This window comes from Epinephelus fuscoguttatus, linkage group LG17 (assembly GCF_011397635.1).
Source record: "Epinephelus fuscoguttatus linkage group LG17, E.fuscoguttatus.final_Chr_v1".
In the NCBI taxonomy this organism is placed as follows: Eukaryota; Metazoa; Chordata; class Actinopteri; order Perciformes; family Serranidae; genus Epinephelus; species Epinephelus fuscoguttatus.
Genome location: NC_064768.1, coordinates 18,923,132 through 18,936,049, shown reverse-complemented (window position 1 = coordinate 18,936,049; position 12,918 = coordinate 18,923,132). Strand labels below are relative to the sequence as shown.

General features: G+C 42.3%; 1 protein-coding gene across 1 annotated transcript in view; it reads left to right on the top strand.

The window, feature by feature from the left end:
* The window catches only part of rbms3 (RNA binding motif, single stranded interacting protein), a 382,296-nt gene that overhangs the window by 78,594 nt on the left and 290,784 nt on the right, over positions 1-12,918 (top strand). Inside the window, exon 3 of the mRNA XM_049601753.1 lies at positions 5,964-6,155. Within this exon, the coding sequence (XP_049457710.1) occupies positions 5,964-6,155 (192 nt within the window). The remainder of the gene's footprint in view (positions 1-5,963; positions 6,156-12,918) is intronic.

Here is a 12,918-nt window from a genome sequence, read left to right as displayed (position 1 = left end):
GGGTTCCCATACATTTATTTATTTTGGCAGCCTGCCACCATATAATTATTGCCCGCCACATATTTATTTCTGTTTTTGGAGGTGCGCACCCCGCTCCCTCTCACGCTCCCTTTCTCTCGTTATTCCACCTTACTTTAGATGAAAATGGTTGCATTCCCATGGAAACTGTGCTCACATAGGTCCCGCAAAATATGAGAGCTAGAAAATAGCGCCGGCTAAATGTAGTTGAATTTGATGAATTTACTGTTTATTAGACCACATCTGAGACATGATTTAGCTAGCTAGTGGGGGACTGCTCATTGTTCTGATTGACCATTATTCCCTAACCCCAATAGTCTTGCCAAACTACCCGTTCTCCTGAAAACAGACGCACATTGCTCTGGAGGCCCATTCCTGTGAAAAAACCCCACCTTCTCAAACAGATCATCACACCTTCTCGAGTGCCAATTTTTTTTCTGCTATGGCAAAGGCACTACCTTCCCTTCTCTGCATCTGATTGGCTAGTACATGCTGCAGTTGTTGGTTAAATTGGTTTAGGGTTGGGTAAATTGGTTTAGGCATGAGAAATGAGATTGGTTTGGGTTAGGGTAGGAATTTCAGGGTAGGCCAATCAGAGGCAGAGTAGGAAAGGTCATGCATTGTCAATTGTAGGAAAAAAATATTGCGGCATGCCTGATTTATAACAGACCTTGAATCTTTCTAACTACAGTGAGAGTGTGTATTTTTGGTTCTTCAGAGCAATGGGCATTTGTTTTCAAAACGGGCTGGCGGACAAATGGTGATTGGTTCAATGGGACATTAATTGGGGTGTTAGCCTGTATAATATTGGATTTTGGATTAATGCGCAGTTGGAACAATGACATGGCACCAGTTAGAGCACCCTGCAGCCTCTCCGCCAACAGGAAGTTGCTGCCTACCACTTCAATTAGAGTCTCATTCTGTGGGAAACACCGTAATTCTAAACTTAGGAGGCATAAAACCAAGTCTTGACCCTTAAATTGTGCTCCAAAGGACAAAATGTCTTCTTAAGGGTAGACATACAAAACATACTCACACACACAAAGAATATGATTTGCCAGTGTTGAAAAAAAATGGGTGAAAACGGTGTTTTTCTTCCTCGTCATCCCCCTCTGTGTATTTTGAGCAAATCAACTGCTGCACACACAGAAACATAAACACATTCATGCACTCACAAACACATGCCGACACTAGCCACCACATACACACACATCTGTTTGTCTGCATGTAAAACATTCCCCCTCAGATGAGGAAAAACCTTGAGTAACCAGATCCGATTGGCCCTTATATAAAATGGAGAAATATGGGCAGAGTGTAGCTCTCTGACGAGCCGCTGAAAGTCTGTGACATGAATCTGAGTCCGGGGACCAATCATGCATTCCAGTCGAGGAATGTCAAGACCCTCGGATCCCAGCCTCATGGTAAAACACAGCTTAGCCCCTTTGATACAAGGGGCGGATATTTTGTCACTTATACAGCATAGCAACCAAGCCTTTAAACATTTTCATCAATGACTATTATCTTATGTAACTTATATGTGCGAAACATATTTAAAAGCTATTTCTCCCTTGAGATGGGGTCTTGAACAAAACACATGGGCGCAGATGCATTAGTTCTAAACGCCTCCTCTTTGGCTGAATAATCCTCATTTATAAGGCCAGTGGAGGTTGTCTTTGGCTTGGGGCGGCACTTAAACTCTATGAACTGGTGAATACTTGCGTTAAAGAAGCGGCTGTGCCCATGCAGCTTAATGTACCATACTTGGTGGTGTTCCTTCGCTTCTGGCTTTTACAGTGGCTGTATAATAGCGTGAGAATGTCTCTATAGCACTCAATAACTTGCATCAGTGAGGCATAGTTCTAAATGCTGATGTGTTGTTAGTACAATATATCCTGCCCACACACAGTTCTCAAATTTTGACCCTATGACTAAATCTGTCATTTAAGGCCCGAGAGAAAATAGCAGCTCAGTGTGTTTGATGTCTTTGACAAAAGCAGGAAAAAAATCTACACAAACTCGCTTCTTCTTGAGTTTCCATTTCTGATGCCGAACAAAACCTGGTGATTCAAAATCAGCATTTCACATACTTGTCTTTTTTTTCCCCCAGAACCTTCAGTTTTATTACACCAGTGGGCCTCTTTCAGGCTTCTCTGTGCACTCTATGCGGTACTGTATGAGTGCATTTATCCTGCTTTGGGGGAAACGGCCTCCTCCTGTTTCATATTAACATGAACCCTAAACCTGTCGTTATATATTGTATGTATTAGACTGAACTTTGGCTTACGTTTTCCCCCTCCGGTTCTTTCGTGATGAAGAATTCGAGACTGGCAATCTTTCTAAGCACAGCTGTGAGTCTATATGGCTGCCAAAGCCCCCCCCTCGGTATCCCCTGTGTGGGATGGCCTCTGACCTCAGTGAAAATCCAACAGGGGTTAAAGGGGACTGTTAATGCTCACTAGTGATGTACAGCTGTGCTTCACTCAAGGTGGTTTGACTTTGCTCTGCACACCATTCACAAATGTAAATTAAATCATGTTAATGGTCTGTAGATGACATCATATGTCGTGTTTTCGCAGAGGTAATGAAATCTGAACCAGAAAGATCAGAGCACCAGTTGTAAAATAATCAAAACCTTATTATTAGTTAAAATAATTGTTCTGATATTTCTGTAAGATCTCTGTTTAAGACATTAAACACAGATTAGTGTGTTTTAAACTCTCTGGGCTGCAACTGAAGATGATTTTTCATCTTTGACTTTCTAATTGTTTTGTCTGCAGTATGATGTAAGGGAGTAGTGGAAAATGCCCATGGCAAGTTTTGAGACTCCATGTTTGTCTTAAAAGTGCTTTCTTGGCCAAACCAGAAGTCCAAAACCCTAAAATTTTAAATTTATGATACTGGAAAACATTCAGAACTGTTTAGGATGTTTGCTGCTCAAAATGTGTGTACTGTACACCAGTTTTTGCTTGTTGTTCAGCAAAATACAACAACAAAGGAGCTTTTCTTCTTACTGTCGTGAGTAGGCTTGCAGCCGTCCTCAGTCTGACTGGTGTTACACTTTGTTGCGTGGTGTTTGGGCCTACACCAATTACATTCCTCAGTCCCTCTAGGATTTCGCAGGATTTTTTTGGATTGTGGTGGCATCAAATGTCTGATTTCAAGGCAGGTTTTCTAAAGAATTACGATTTATGTTGCACTGTTTTTAGCTTGGATTTTAGTGCAATGAAATTGTGGGAGCAAGTGAAAATTGCAAAAATTGTTGCCTTGCGAACAAAGGCAACTTGTTTCAGTTAGAATAAAAACTGCACTGTTCAGTGTTTGTGATTCATACCTCACTAATGTTACTGCTAACCGCGCATATTCAATCTGACTAACCTTAATTCTTAAAGCACATGCAAAAGATCTAGATGCAACGGCTGTGGTTGTGGTGGTTTGTCTTGTCTGTTTTGCCCCGCTTTTGTGCAGAAAATTAAGAAATTTCCTTGCATGGTCTAAAGCAGTATTTTTTATTGGTAAATGCGATGTGGTCATTGGACAAAATTGCGAACTTGCACTGAGTTCATGGGGATTGGTTGACTTCGTGTTAAAAGTTGTGGTAGCAACATTGCAACATCATGGAGGGGCTGATCTCTTGCCTGTCGCCCACACTGTTGTTTTTCTTTTCTTAAATTAATTTGTCAAACAACAGACTCCACAATAATAAACTAAAAGTGTCTGCTCTGAGCAGCAGCAGCAGCAGCATAGTCGCAGCTTTCACTTATCCTGTTACAAGAGTAGTAAGATTTGACCGACAAGATGCTGGTGGAGGATTTAGTGTCAAAGCAAAAGAGCCCATTTGGCAATATTTAAACCAATGCTAATAGTGAACCTGACAACATTAATGAGGGAAAAGGAGTTGTGTTCATCACTCAGAAGTTGGAGGTGTGCAGCCTGTCGCCTGCAGCTCTTCATCTAACAGCTCGCTGTAGCTGCTTCCTCTTGTGTCATTAGTCACTGCAATTTTCACACTGATCAGTTGACAACAAATGCTGAAAATAACTGTAATCTTGTTTTGTAGACACATTTTTGATGTATGATAGTGGCAGGGCTAATTTCACTGAAGAACACATTGCATTTCTTTATTACTTCATAATAAAGGTCAAGTCATGTTTTGCCAGTTAATTGATTTTAATGTGAAACTGCAGCAGTAGGACTTGTTTGGTTTGCATTAATAGTAACTTAAGACAGTAGCGGTGCAAGATTAAAGAAGTACTCTTTTACTTCAAAGGAAAGTTGAACAATATATTAACTCTTAACAGTTTAAACATATATATATATATATATATATATATATATATGAACAATTACAAAACACTGTCAACATATTCACATGGATTTACAGAATAAACAAAACCAAACTCAGCTATAATTAAACATTAAATAAGTTACAGTACTAATAAAAGCAAAATAGATTTGAGTTGTGAGACAAAGCTCCACTGTCTGTTTAGGATCAGTTGAGATTGTCACGACAATGAGAAGAGCTGATCCACCTTAACAGTCCATCTTAAGTGAGCCTGGTCAGGTTCCAATGAGAGGCTAGCTTTGCTTGCTTACCCTTCACTTTACTCAGCAAGTGACAGGCAAGACACAGAAACTTGTCTTTGGCCTTGAAGAGTTGTAGCGTTTATACAGTGAGAAATAGCCTAAACTGTACACACATTGCACTGCTCTGTTAATCTTCACACTCTCTGCTCTGGTTGCTGCAACCTCGCTGTTACACATCACAGTCACATATACGCTCTCCCTCTTTCTTGCTTTCTCTCTTTTAGCTGCACACTCACTACGCACACAATTTGGTGCCGAAATGAGGCACCAGAATCTGCATTGTGATACGGTCTAGTAGGTACTGGGATTTGGTACCCAACCCTAAACTTCATACAGTGCTTTACAGATTTTGAACATCATCAATGAATGTCTTTTATTGTCAAATATCTGGTGCAATTGGGCACACCTGCATTGTCACAAGTTTATTTCCTCACAGTGACATCCCTAGTTGTGAGGCTGCCATCTTGTTTTCTAGATTGCATGTCTTTCTTTATTTAGATATAAACAAAGCTTGAAATACTGCTCTGTTCCCAGCTTTGTGACAGTGCTTATAGTGTTAGAGAATCAAATTTGAGATACATGGTTTTCTTTGGACAGCAAGTGTACTTTTCTGTGACTGACAAGCTAACAAACACTATGAACTTAATGCAGTAATACCTGCTGTTTGGAGGCTTAATGCAGGTTAAAACAAACTCTAAATGGCTAAGTGTGCATGGTGCTTGCCTTAGTTCTTGTCAAAATGCCACAGATCAGCATTTGTGTGTCCTGTATTTTTTTGTCTGTGCTCCAACGGCCATGACAGCCCAGGTAACTCATCTCAGAGTGGCATAAGCCAGCTTGTCAGCAGATTCAGCCCTGTGTTTCCTGGACCCTGTTGATACCCTATACATAATGCCACACTGAGAAGCCCATTGCCAGCCTGTAATCCAAGCATCTTATCAAACCAATCAGCACTTTTCCAGCAAGAACACATCTCGACCGTGACAGAGGGGGGTTTCACAACATCTGGCGCTCGAAGAGAGGAAGGGAGGGAGAAAATGAGTGAAAAGAAAGTGTGAGAACAATCTTGATGCTCTGGTATGGAGATTTTAGATCAACACCACGTCCTGCTTTCTCTTTCGATACAGGTCAGTGAGCGGGCAGTCAGTTGTCAGTGCGTGCCTGCTGCAGAGTGGAGGCTGCTTGCAGTTATGCTATTGATGTTCTTGGCGGTAACATTTGTCACTGCACTCCCGCACAGTTCCTCTCTTCTTCTCTGTCTCTCACCCACACTAACCTCTTTCCTTTCCCTTTTCCCTGACCTTCTGTTTCCCATTTCCATTTCCTGTCCTCATTTTGTTTCTATCTGTCCTTCCCACCAGCCCAGCGCAGCGGTGAGAGGTTACCACAGCAGTAAGGCAGCAGCCACTGGTAGCAGTGGTGGTCAAGGGGCCTGGAGCGGCCCGTCCTTCACCCGTACAAATCTGCAGCACTACCTATCCCACCACCACCAACAGCCGCATCACTCTCAGTCCCCGCACACGAGCTACGCCTACTGCCCAGCCCATACAGCTGTGAGTACAGCAGATTTCGTCTTGCTTGATGTCTGTCTGTCTCTCGTGACTCACATCTGTACTTCTCAGCTCTTCCTGTCTAGCTTTTCCTTTCTAATCACTCCCTCTGTGGTGTCCATTAGTGGCCGTTACTATCAGGAAAGCTCTTAGGAACACAGCAAATTCTCTTTCTCCATCTCCCTCCCCTCTTTCCTCTATCTCCCTTTAATCTGTCCCTCTTTCCCACACCCTTTCTCTCAAGCCCTCACTGCGTATCTCACTCCACCCCTCTCCCTCCTTCATCTGCGTTATCTCTTCCTTTCTCCCTCTCTCTCCAGCTCTCTCTTCCCTGCAACTTAATTTGTTTTTCTTTCATCCATCGTCTGCATCGACAGTGCAATGAGAGACTAATTGAGGTAGAGACACTTTTGGACGGCTTCCCTTGTCATTATCCTTGGAATTAATTGCTGTTCTGCAATCCGTTTGATTTGACTTTATTGGTGCGATCTGGTTCTCTAATGCAACGTTCGGTGTGTGACTGGAACTCAGGCACGAGCCAAATTGAGGAATTTTATTGTCGTCATGTTGCTGTCACAGTCACAGAGCTGGAAACAAAGATTTGGCAGGTTTTTATTTCTCAGTATTTCTTCCTCTAATAAATGTATTTACAAGGCTTCACACTAAATCTTTTTCTCATTCTCTTTTATTTCCATTACAACACTCTGATATTCTCTCATCTTACATACGTGCCACTTAAATTCCCAGCTGCCTATTTGCCAACATGTTGAGACTCCCTTGAAGTCCTTGCATGCAGTGAGTGAAGAAATTGGATTTAGATATGATAATCATCACTGTGCGTTGGCTCCTGGTTGGCATTCCTTTTATGCTTTTCCTGTGATATCAAGGTACACATTCATTCACACCTAGGCTCTTTTTAGTAAGCAGACAGGAAATTATGTTTGAGTGCTCATGCAGTTGTGTGTCGCTAACAAACATCACCTTTGCCAGTGTCACTGCTTCTACCAGCGCCACCTCCGTCAAAGAGGAGCAGGGGTGTTTTAAACCGTGTTGTGCACAAAAACAGGAAGCAACAACAGAGAACATTCCACAACACAGACATAAACGCTGCGGCTGTGGTTGTAGTTGTGGTGGAGCTCTGTCATATGTTTTTAGGAACATCGTGGCCCTTTCTTTTCTTTAGCGCCACAGCCCCGGGGGGAGCACAGTCATCGTCATCAACATCTACACACAGGACCAAGGAGTATCCGAATTCTTTGACCTAACTGGGCTGTTTTTTCCAACAGCTGAACGAACATGAAGCCACTTTTGTCCTCCTCTGACTAAGCATGGTCTTTGGTTTTCTGAGTGGCAAAACAGTCCATCCCCAGACTCAGCACTTCTCTCACCAGACATACAGTAGCTGTGTTAAATTGGGCCTAGTATTGAAACTCAGTATTTACAACCTCAACCCGACTGAAAAGTGTCCACAGAAGTTTGGCTGATTTTGTTAAATGAAGCGAAGCCTGAGAGCTATTTTGGGCAGTCAGCTCGAGTCTGCACTCACATCGCATACTCTTTTCCCTGCAGTGTGCTGTATATTCAATGCACCTTTAAGATTATGGCAGTGTACTTACCAATCAATCAATCTATTTGTCAAACAAAATAATTTAAGGTGCAATTCCAGTCAAATGTAATCCTGTCAGATCCTTTAATTTTGTGCATTAAAAAATGATTGTAATAATGAATTCACAGTGCCTGATTGTTTAGGAGGGCGGTCGTCATTTAGGATCCTAGTGGCATTAGGGCTGTACCCAAATATTCGGATATTCGAATATTCGTTTCTATGGGTGGGTATTCGTTATGAAAATTTGGTATTCGATATTCGTTTTTTTATTTACTTTTTTTGTAACATATTTTTTTGGTGCTAAATGTAGTCTTTTTGTTGTTGGTAAATGTAGGTTATCAATAAAAATCAAAACTTTTAAATTGCATTGTTAAAAATGTGAAAATATAGTATAGCCTACCAACGGAGCTTGTGCGCGTGGCACGCTTGAGCGCATCCTTCTGAGGCTGTGGATCAATGCCAAGTTTTACCACTTTATCACTATTCCCTCTAACTTGTAGCTGTTTTTTCGTTATCTTTTGAATTTAATATGAATTATGCAACTGTTTCTGTCAATGTTTGTTTCCCCCGTTTTGTACAATAAATTATTGTTTAAAGTTTCAACAAGTTTCTTTTGGAGTGCGTGACACAAGTGTGTTTTGAAAACGACCGCGGACTGTCACCTGCTCAACGCATCAGTACCTTCGGATGCCATGACAGTAATAGATTAGAGATTAATAGATTTTAATAATAATGTCAAAATATCATTTACAGACCGATTTAACAGATGATCACTGCTGCCCGACCTGCAGGTCCATTTGCGAGTCCGCAGGTTACGGGTCGACCCACGCATCACTAGGCAACTCAGCTCAGTCTATAAAGGCTGCACACAACAGTAAGGCTATAGACATTATATTCTATTCAGGCCGGCAGAACCAGCAGCGCATCGGCTCTACAGTGCACGGCACTGCTGATTAACCATTTTATTGCAGCACAGAGTGTCTGCCAGCAACAAATTACTTGCAGAGGCTTCCTACAACTTGTTTCAATGGTTCCGATTTAATCAGAAGACAAATTAAACAGGATGACTAGCCAATGTGAAAATCAAAAGAAAGCATAGAATAATGTACTGAAGGAGACTGTTGTGCCATCACTTTTTTTTTGTGGTTTGAGAGCAAAGATCCGGTCGCCACTGTGTAAAACTCCGCAATACAATTAGGTCCGAAAAAACCCCGGAGTCCGCCGCCAGCACCTTAGTATTGGCCTGGTGTTTCTGGTACCACTCAACCTTTGTTTCTACCGTTTTTTTCCCCGTTAAAGGGTTTTTTTGGGGGAGTTTTTCCTTATCCGCTGTGAGGGTCATAAGGACAGAGGGATGTCATATGCTGGAAAGCCCTGTGAGGCAAATTATGATTTGTGATATTGGGCTTTATAAATAAAATTGATTGACTGATTGAACCTTAGCAGGGTGGTTTCTGGGTGGTTGTGATTCTTAATGATTCTCCTGGCCTTATTCTTGCAGCACCCGGTGTGTTTTCACCAAACCCTTTTGGTATAGGACCTCCAGGACAGGTACCTGACCTTTACGTACCTTAATGTATAGAATTATTACTTTTAAATGTAGGTGGGGTTGTTACCAGATGGTAATAGCTGCATCACTGCTCCATCCAGCTCTTGTTGTAGTTCCTCAGCATGGGTGATGCGGAGAAACATGATTTCACAGAACAGGGTTGCACACCGACATTTTCAGGACAAAAATTGACAGGCTGGAGTGTTTAGAGTCTAGGGCTGCCCCCTAATAGTCGACTTAACGTTAGTCAACCAGAAAGGTCAGTAGACAGCAAGATTTCATTGGTCGCTTAGTCGCAGAAAAAAACAACAGCAAAAAAAAAAAAGGTGAAACTCTATTAGAAGTTGCGTCTTCTCAAAATAAATCAAAACCTTTATGACTGGACTGTGTGGGAATTTAATTGTAAAGGACAGACACAGGAAGAGGCCACGCTCAGCAGTCAGACAGGAGTCACGTCACAAACCAATCACAGCCGACAGATGTCTCTCCCTTCTTCTGTAAATATTCAGTCTGATAAATGCCGAAAAGTTGATCATGCTAGTGCATGGCTACCCAGAGGTTTACATCTGTCCCACAGACAATAGGCCTACACACTTAAAAACAGTGCCTGGAAGAAGATCAGCTCTGCACACAGGATTTCAGGTAAATAGGCTGTATAATGCTTGTTAAGGTTGCTCAGACACAACATGAGGCCGTGCTCTTTAAAGCTGGCACAAAAAAGGCACGAGTAGCGCCCAGTGCCTAACCTTGCGTTTCCAGGCAGCTGAAAACGCTGCATGTGTACGACCCCTACAGGGATGGTCCCTGCGGTTATTACACAGACTAGTTAATAACATGTTGGGCAGGAAATCCAAAGTGTGAGACCATTTTGAGAAGGTGAAGGACGAACCCAAGGTGATGTATAAACTCATTCGTTGACTACAAACATGACGTATCATCTGAAACATGCAAGAAGCTACATGCCCATTAGCCAACAGCGTCATTAACAGGCGGCTCGCTCAGTGTGTGACATGCACTTGTAGATAAAATATAGGCCTATATTAATGAAGGTTCATTGGTACGGTTTTGTATTTCTCTGTAATGTAGCACAGTGTTAACAATGTTACTGATACTGTTCTTTCTCACACCTTCAACTCAAACCATTGTGTTGCCCCGCAGAAAATATATGTTTTAATAATTCAATTTATATCATAAACATGTGGGCGACTAGTCGACTAATGGCCCTAAATGATGACTATTGATTGACTAGGAAAATTCTTACTTGGGGTCAATCCTATTCGAGTCTCTGTTGCCATTGATGGGATTTTTTAAAAGTAGCAGTCCTTGTAGAGCAAGAGTGACAATTTTCTATCGGCCAGTCAACAGACTGTAGTGTTTCTAGCTCTGTCTTTTAGTCCTGGATCAGTGTGCTAGGTACCTCGACAGAGAGGTGACGAAAAACAGGACTGAATACATTGCTTCTATTGGTACCATCCATAACTTTTGACAGTGTAATGCAAAAATAACCAGAAAACAACTGGACTGCTTGGTGGAGACGAGGTGTGTATTCAGCCAAGTGAAACACTCTTTAAAAGTCTTTGTGGTCCTGTTCGGTGCGGTGTCCCTACAAGGCAGTGATGTTGCTCTCCATGGGCAAGCATCTGAGATGAAACAATCTCCGCCTTGCCTTCCTCACCACTGAGTCAGTGTGCAGTGCCTAGTGCAGGCCTTTAGTGATGTGGACACCAAGGTAGTTGAATCTGTCCATCTTCTCTACTGAGGACCTGTTGGTATTAAGGGGGGCATTGTTCCCTCCTGTGTCTTCCCACAGTTCACTATCAGCTCCTTGACGTTCAGGAGTAGGTTTTTGTCTTGAAACCAGAGAGTCGGATCCTCTACTTCCTTCAGGTAGGCATTTTCAGTGTTATCTAAGGGCTCACCACAGCTGTGTTGTCAGCAAACTTGATGATGGTGTTGGAGTCAAAAGTGGCTTCACAGTCTGAGACATTCCAGGAAATAAACATTGGGTGTTTCACAAAGCCAGCAGACAGGAGATTGATGGTGTAAAAAATTCCCTGAATGGATTTGAAACAGACAGCACTCTCACGCAATTTCACATCAGACGAACCTCTGTCTTGTCTCCACTTTGTTGTCCTGTGTGTGTTTTTGTTTTTGTGGGCTGTTGGCGGCCACACATCTCACACAGTACCCTCTTAGCTGGTCTTGGTTACAGATCACTACGGGGTCATCAAACGCTTGCCCTCATCTTGACCCCCCCACCCTCAAACTGTAGCAGACTCCGCTGGCATTAACTGGCCTGTTTTCATGGGACAGTGGGGATGGTTGTTTTCTTTTCAGCAGTTTTCATTTCGTCCCTGCAGAAAGCAATTTCTCCCCCACTATCAAGCCTTCATCCTGGGCTGTTATGAATCCACACTTTGGCCTCAAGTAGGATTCGCAGTGCCTGGAGATGGCTAATCCAGACACTAACAGTAAACAAAGGCATGCTTCCAGCCATTGAGTCAGTCTCGTGCATTTTTATAGCATCTCATATGCAACACTGTATATGGAACAGCAGTCCCCACAATTCCCGAACAAACGAATGCAGACTCCTGTCTCTTTTTCCTCTCAAACACCCTGCCCATCGATGTCACCGCTTTTATTGCCTCCCTAAATGCCATTGTAATTTCAGGCATATTAGATGCAAAGAATGCCCAACAGAAAGGGAAGAAAAACAGAACTGATAGCTCAGCATGTGTCTGTCCTCTCGGCTGAGGGAGGTGAGTAAATAAAGGAAAAAAGAAAAGCAAGCGGGGATCCAGCAGAGATCAAGAAGCTTTGCCTCCAGTGAGTTTGTAATTACAATGGAAGCGGATACATTTCCACTCTTAATATGGTGGGATGAAGATCCCTCTGGGGGTGGGTGGGTGGTTGGGGGGGGGGGGTGAATGACAAAATAGCAGCAGAGAAAGTCATGTAGAAGTCAGGAGCTGTGACTAGAAAGAGAGTCAAAGAGGGGGGTTGTTTTACTGTGAATATGCAAAGCTTACTCGCACAAAATACTTTTATATCCTACGAAGATTCATTTTAGTGGAAACATGATTGCTGCCTGAATTGTTCACCAACAATTAATTTTTCAGTCCAGGAAATGTGACATGCACCGTACAGAAGTCATAGGGAGGTAGTCGAGGTGCATTGTTGTAGGTGCAAAGCACACACCTTTCACTAAAGAGACTGGGGTGCTTTAACACTTGGTTTTGATTGGGTTTGTTCCTAGCAACTAATTTTCTTGGTGTTTAAACGCTCATAGAAAACTGTCAAAATTTAGCACATTTAAACTATACATTTAAACATAGTCATAGCATTTAGCTCAAAGCACTGCTGTGCCTCAAAGAGTGGATTTAACTTCTGATTGTTATGACTTTTCAAGAGAAGTTAACATGCATTTTTTTTAATCATCTTTAATTTGATTAAAGGACAGAGACTTAGATGTAGACATCGAAAAATACAAATGAGACAGACAGACTGACTGTGCCTCCCATACCCATACTACCATACAATATTGTATGCCAAAAAACAAGTCTTAGTGTGTTGTCAAATGCAGCCAGAAATACCAGGTTGTTCTACTACAT